We start from the raw sequence: 7849 nt of genomic DNA on the forward strand, positions 1-7849 counted from the left end.
GTAATGGTATAACAAGTTCGGAGATAATATATATTGTAATGGTATAACAAGTTCGGAGATAATAGATATTGGAATGGTAGCTCTTATCTTCCCCCATCCAAAACCTTGATGTTTTCTACCTCCGTTAATTCACCCCAGATCTACTTTTTTGAAATACCGACTTCTTTCCTGGAAGTCCTAGCAGTGTCCATGTGTTTTTTGGTTTTTTTTACCCTCTCCCACCCTCTCCCCCCCGCCCCCTCTCCCTCCCCCATCCCATGCCTCCTCTCCCCAAGCCCTCTCCCTCCCACAGATTTCCCGATGTCCCTGCTCTCCATCTTGTCTCCCGCTCCCTTTATCATATGTTTTATGTTTTATGTGTCAGTTTGTCTTTTTGTGATCAATGTTAGCTCTTACACGAGCCTCGATCTTGTATACAAAAAAAAGAAGAAAAAAAGTTTGCTGTTTGTGCTTTGGTTCATTGTTCGGAATCACAAGGGTTGGGTTGCGAAATCACAAGGTTGCGAAAGGGAACACATGGTATTCTGGGTGTGTTTGGTGAGTTCCAACAAAGATGCTCCAATCTGAATAAAGACTTCGTTCTCCTACAACGTTGCCCCTTTTCCTTAACAACAGAACTTTGCAGATATAGCCACAATAATGAACATGGTGCAAGCACATAACCCGAAAATCAGGTATCGCACACAATAAACATCAATCGGTGTTTGATGTGTCAAAATGGTGTATGAGCAAGGTAAGCACGCAACACTGAATATACCTACCATATAAAACACAAATGTCAGTTTGTGTGTTTGTACAGATGTCTGTCCCCCTTCATAAGGGTAGGTTTCAAAGGCCAATCTTTTAACACGAATGTGTGTTCACTAAGGTCTATTTTTGAGGATAAAACAAACTCGGAAAAACATTTCCCATAAAAGAGTAATTATATTATGCCTCTTCTATTAGAATTGCAGATGGTGGCTTGCAAACCGAGTCTCAAGGGTGGTGTAGAGAAGCGTTTTTTAATTAACAATAAATACAAGGTGCAGGGAGGTGAAATTTGCTGCACTTGATGTGCAACGCACGCAGAGTAAACCGAGTGTTAATTTACATCCATACGATGTCTATTAAATAAAGAAGATATAAGCACATCTGACACTAGGCCGAGGCTTCAGACTTTGGCACGCTCACGAGTTGTTGTTCTTTTACCTTTTGTATTATTTTAAATATCTGTATTTAAATTTACCCCTTCTTTCTTTCAGGAAAATTGAAAAATCTTTCTTTCAGGTGATGGAAGGAAAATTAACTAGAATGGCACACAGTGGACCGCATACCTCCGCCAAGCTGAACAGTTTACATTTTGTATCCCACTGATAGGCCAGATCTGGATGCGGACCTTAACCAACATCTAATCGGCCTGTTCTTGTCACCTAACCAACTCATCCACCGAGTTTTGTCACAACTCTTCCACATCTTTATCAAATATCATGCTCTATATTGTTTAGGCCCCATCTCTCAATGGTGAAGAATCACTTTAAATTTTTAAAAACTCTCATATCAGCATCCGGATTCAGATCTTCACTAAATTTGAATCAATTGGTCCATGTCACACAACCAACATGTCCACCAAGTGTCGTCCGAACCCGCCCATAACCTTTTGAGATATGCTACATATAATTTTGGCCCATCACTCAATGGTGAAGAATCACTTTTAAAAAATTATTGGGTGCGGATCTTCAACAAAATCTAACCAAATTTTCCTTGTCACACACCTAATCTGTCCACCACGTTTGATCCAAATCCGTCCACAACCTTTTGAGAAAATCCTTCTCATCGACAAACAGACAGGGGTGAAAACATAACCTCTGCCCACCTTAGGTGGCGGAGGCAATAAACGATGAAAGAGTAGAGCTTGTTTTGATGAGTGGAAAGCCAGGCTCTTTAAACTGATCAATTGTTGCCAATTCATTGAAAGATATTAAGCAATTCAAAGAATCGGGAGATGTTCAAGACCATCTTCGTGTTTGCCGTCCAAGAAGTGCAAATTATTAGACAACAACAATCGTCTTAGATCACACATCCAGCACAGCCCAAGAAAGTCCACAAGAAAGTTGTCTCAGGAGACAGATGTCAGCAGGAGTTATATCCAACGAATTTTAAAGGAACGTCATCCCTACCTCTACAAACTCCATCTGGTTCATGCATATATTTTTTACTTTATGCAATATTAACTTTGTGCCTCCAGAATTTTGGACCTCCATGTATATAATGTGGCATGTTTGCAGATATTGCACATGTGCAATACGTCCAGACATAAATATAAGCCTTATATTTTTGATGAAGTGGATTGTGCTTCCATTCAGCAAGCAGCTAATTAAATCAAGAATGAGTGATCAGAATGAACTATGTATTTAACAGGTGCCAAGTATTGTAATATTCAATGTAAAAAGATCAAAAGTTATAAAATAAAAGCATTCTTTATACTGTTAATGCTCAACATGTAAGATGACAAACAATGCTGGAGAGGCAATGGCAAACCACCCATTATAACCTTTTCCAAGGAACTGCTTCGCAAAACCAACGCTCTGTAAATAGAGTATGGTACAGGTTTTTTTTCTATTGTTATGGGTTGCTAGGCAACGCAAAGTGGTGGAGCTTATTATTCTAAGTCGGAGACAAACGCTAAGTGGCAGAGTCTATATGAACCAAGTCAAAAATGAACTGATCATCATATTCTTGTAGCTTTTCCCTTGTTATGCACGTCCATAAGAGCAGAGCCAATTTGACGTATCATCATGTTAAGGTAGCATCTTTCCTTTCTGATACACCCATTGAATGTGGATTAGCAGCGATTTTATAAAAGGCTGCTATTGAGGTAGCAATTCTACATCTGGTCTGGGTTCAATTCCCAACCGCATGATCAACTTTCGGATGAGTGATTCATATTGCGGGCAGGCTATTGTCTTTGGTCACGTGTCCCTCCACGAGTGGGAGCGAGGCTGCACTGGCCAACTTTTGTTGTTTTCATTTACGGACATTTTTCAGCAATCTTGTATTTGAGTTACATCCATATGCAAAGTTGCCAAATTTGGCAGAGAGGTGGCGTATGTGACAACGATGAAATGATTAGATTTTGGTGAAGATCCGGATTCGGATCCGGCTACAATAATTTTTTAAGTGATTCTTCACCATTGGAAGATAGGGCCAAAAACGATACATAGCAGGATATCTCAAAAAGTTACGGATGGATTTGGACAAAACTTGTTGGACAGGTTGTGTGTGTGACAAGGAAGAATCGATTCAATTTTGGTGAATATCCGGATCCGGATCGAGCTAATATAATTTTTTAAGTGATTCTTCACCATTGAGTGATATGGCCAACCAGGCAGAGGTATGCTCTATACTAAGTGCCGTTCTAGTTTTTCTCTGCAACTATGATGGACACGAAATTTTCACCATAGGAGTGGCTCCTCCTGTAGAATATTTTTATAATTATGATGTAATAGGTCACGTGGTACAGGCACCATCTTGGAAAAACTGAACAACATTACACCTCTATATCTCTAAAACCGCTCCATGGAAAAAATTTAAATGTGGCTCATTGTAAAGAACTCCGCATTGGGAATAGGTGTTGTTAACGATGAGGTCATTGGTGCCGTAATTATGACGTCATCATTTGACACGGACAACGCTGAGTCTGATCAGTTTGAAATTTATTGAGCGTGATCTATGCAACAATTATATTAGAGAATATAAATTAATGATGTAATTGATCACGTGGTCTAGCAGCCATATTGGAACAAAGAAGAAAACACCTTCAAAAACAGAGGAGTTGGCTCGCACCAAGTTGACTGCGCAGGGTAAGTATTCTAGGAATACGATCGAGTTCGCTGATGTTTTTGTTTATTGAAATTTTCTGACAATTTTGTGATTATTTTTATTCCTTCGATATTGGTTTCGAGTTGCATCAGTATGCCAATTTTCAGCTTTCTAGCTCACCTAAAGGTACTATCCATTTATATCAGTGTGAGTGAGTCATTGGTTAGAAAGAGCTTTCTAAATTAGATAACTATAGACGTGGTGGCATAATTATTAGAGCGTCCGCCTCGAGTCTGGGAAGTCGGTGGTTCAAACCCTAGCCAAGTCATACCAAAGACTTCAAAAATGGTATGTGCTGCTTCGTTGCTTAACACTCAGCCACTCAGCATTAGACTAGAGCACACATGCAATGGCAAACCACCCAGTATAATCCTTGCCAAGAAACTGCTTCGGCAGCACCAACACTAAAAAGTATGGTACATCAAATCTAGAAATTATATCTATATATCTTTCTAAGCACTGACTGAATGACTCACTGACTCATGACTCACTGACTGATATTAATGATCGGTACCTTCTGGGTGTCATAGAAAACGGAAATTTGGCGTGCCGACGGACATCGAAGCGAACACCAGGAAAAACCACATAACCGTCGGAAAGCATCCGTAAATGAAAATTTACATTAAAAAACGTAAACGCATCTGTTGAAAAACAAAACAAACCTCAATCGATATCTACCATTTGAAAATTGTAATTTCTATAACTGTAAACTGTGAAATAAAACCCTCAATGAAAATGTTTGTAAAAAAACGTAAATGCGTCCATAAAAAAAAAGCAAATTGAAAAAAACAACGATATCTAGCAGGAGGTTGATGCTTGCGTAAAATAATAATAAATCTTTCATTTATTATATACCTACATACATATTTCTTACACGGTGTAAACATACCCCACAGGTATGTATTATACATATTGGCCTTAGATGAGGTCTGCCCTAATTCCTACCTCGAATGACCATCCTATCTATTATATACATCAGTTATCCGAGGTGGGGAAGCAGGGTATTTTAGCTGAAGCCTAAACCCAAGAAATTTCAAGGATAAAAGGTTTCTGAATTGCAATTCTACGAATTTATAATATATCTCCTTCTGTGGCCACAGTGACGCACGTCCCTTACTTATCATCAGTGTCACAGCAGATAAAGGGAAGAGCAATCCAATTATAATACTGCACAGACAAATCTATTTAATGTTCGTATATAACCTTGTACAGTATATCGTGATAAATTAATGTAATAGTGTCCAACACCTAGACTACTGAGGCTATACAAAGTCCTATCTGTGGTTCATTCGTAACAAAACGTAATATTATGTAATAACATAAACTTTTACCATCTCATACATGTTCAACTCCAGCATTTGCTCATGTAGAATATACAACTCGCTAGATTTTTCCAGTTTGTTAAATTGCAAACCCCATGATATCTGTTTAAAAAACAGGTCTTCATCTAATTTACATCAAATGAAGGCAAAAACAACAAAGCTCCAAATTCTTGTGTTATAAAGTATCTAACCCGCACGTACAGGGTGTGTGTGACGCCATAGCTTGGCGGTGAGCGTGCGACCCTCTCCCCGTGCCCCCCAAGTAAGCTACTCACGCTTGTGGCTCGAGCACGCGGGGTAGTAACCATAATAACCCGTGATACGGAGGATTCGATCCTCGATGGTGGCAAAGCCATGGTGGGAGACGCTGGGCACGTCCATGAAGGAGCGCGACGTTTTCAAGTCTTCCGAACTGGCCTTGAGCAGTGCGCTCTGCGGGACATCAGGCTCGGAGAGGCGTCGCATCCCGGAGCGCCCGCGCTCTCACTGCCGTGAGCTCTCATGACGCCAGGTGGGGCGTGCGCTCGATGGTAAAAGGAACGGTACGGGTGTAAAGCCCTTAAACGGTTCCACATTGGATTCTTGCTCAAATTTACTCCCTTCGATATTCCATCATCGATATACTGTATATATTTATATATTTCGAGATCGTGTTTTTTTGAAGCTTTCCGATTGAGGGTTCTAATATAGCCATCATTGGTTACTCATGCCTTTCTGTGCGGGAGGGAAGATTCACTCTGATCAGCATTCTGTGATGCATTAGCAGTCGTATAGTCTAAATGTGGTCAATAGAAACACACACACACACACACACACACACACACACACACACACACACACACACACACACACACACACACACACACACACACACACACTGTATGCAGTGCCTTCAGAAAGTATTCACACCCCTTGACTTTTTCACACTTTGTTGTGTTACAGCCTTAATTTTAAATGGATTAAAATCAGATTTTTTTTGTCACTGATCTACACATAATACCCCATAATGTCAAGGTGGAATTTAAACAAAAAAATTCGACATTTTTACAAGATGATTAAAAATGAAAAACAGAAATATCTAATTCACCTAAGTATTCAACCCCAAGTCAATACTTCGTAAAAGCGCCTGTGACAGCGATTACAGCTTCGAGTCTTCTTGGGTATGTCTGTATCAGCTTTGCACATCTGGATTTGGGGAGTTTCTCCCATTCTTCCTTGCAGACTTGCTCAACCTCTGTCAAGTTGGATGGAGAGCGTCAAAGAACAGCAATCTTCACGTCTTTCCACAGATAATCAATGGAATTCAGGACTGGGCTTTGGCTGGACCACTCAAGGACTTTCACGTTCTTGTTCTGAAGCCATTCCAGTGTTGCTTTGGCTGTATGCTTGGGGTCATTGTCCTGTTGGAACATAAATCTTCACCACAGTCTAAGGTCTTTTGCACTCTGCAGTAGATTCTCCTCAGGGATTTGCTTGTATTTGGCTCCATTCATTGTTCCCTCTATCCTTAAAAATCTCCCAGTCCCTGTCGCTGAGAATCATCCCCATAGCATCGTGATTCTAAAATGGTGGTCCCTGGTCACATTTTTGGTGGTTCACAGGAACATTGTCCAGTCATACTAGTCAGGTTCACTATGTCAATAAATTATATTTCGTTCAAAATCATGGTAGATTAGCAAACCTATACATTTTTGGAAAGGTTATAGCATAAGGAAACTAAAAATCAATGTTTACATTTGGAGAGATACCTGTATGGCGGCCATTTTGGATTTTCAAAATGGCCACTGTAAAATACATATTTTGTTCTATTTCTGCCTCTAATTACCCTAAAAACTTTTAAAATATATACTAAACCTATATTTTCAGGGACAAGGAATCCAATGAAAGTATCAAATTAGTGCTATGGGGAATGGTAAGACACGAATCAAAGGTTTTGAATTGCAAAATACTGTCTTTATATTTGCGATAAGTTGCATAATCAAATACATGTTATCATTTTGTACAGGCAGTTAATAACATCAAAATGTGTCACAATAATTCATATCACCAAACATACACAGGCAGTCAGCAAAATCATATATACACATGCAGTCAGTATAACTTCACATCTACACAGGCAGTCAATGACAAAATATACACAGGCAGTCAATGGCATCAAACATACACGATTACAGAATATGCCATTTAGAGTTCGTCATCACTGTCCTGTGTGTCGTATCCGACAATATAGTCCGCATCGTTTTCACAGTCCGTTCCACACAAGCAAAGGTCGGTCAAATTGATTGGCAAATCGAATTGGTCGAATGGTCGATCGAATCGAATTCGATGAATCGAATCGAATCGAATCGATCGAATTGGTCGAATCGATTGGTCGAATGGTCGAATGGTCAAATTGGTCGAATGGAATTGGTCGATTGGTCGAATTGGTCGAATCGAATTGGTCGGAATTGGCAAATGTAAACATTGATTTTCAGATTTTCCATGTAATAACGTTTCCAAAAATGTATAGGTTTGCTAATCTACCATGATTTTGAACGAAAAAACCTAGTGAACCTGACTATATGGCATGAGAAATAATTTTCAAACCAAAATGTTTGTTGTTTACTCTTTTTTATCAGGTCTCAAAAAGGAGGTGGTCCACGAAAAAAAAATTAATTGGCCTGGTGGTT

The 7849-nt window shown here is 39.5% G+C and overlaps 1 protein-coding gene across 1 annotated transcript in view; it reads right to left on the bottom strand.

The window, feature by feature from the left end:
* Nucleotides 1-5576, bottom strand: part of LOC137429373 (solute carrier family 35 member F4-like) — a 133621-nt gene extending 128045 nt beyond the window's left edge. Inside the window, exons 1-2 of the mRNA XM_078781019.1 lie at nucleotides 5452-5576; nucleotides 2965-2978 (exon numbers count right to left, since the gene is read on the bottom strand). Coding sequence (XP_078637145.1) covers nucleotides 2965-2978; nucleotides 5452-5561 — 124 coding nt within the window. The 5' untranslated portion in view covers nucleotides 5562-5576. The remainder of the gene's footprint in view (nucleotides 1-2964; nucleotides 2979-5451) is intronic.
* Nucleotides 5577-7849: the final 2273 nt, after the last annotated feature.

The sequence above is a fragment of the Myxine glutinosa genome, chromosome 6, assembly GCF_964187855.1.
Source record: "Myxine glutinosa chromosome 6, kmMyxGlut1.1, whole genome shotgun sequence".
NCBI lineage: Eukaryota > Metazoa > Chordata > Myxini > Myxiniformes > Myxinidae > Myxine > Myxine glutinosa.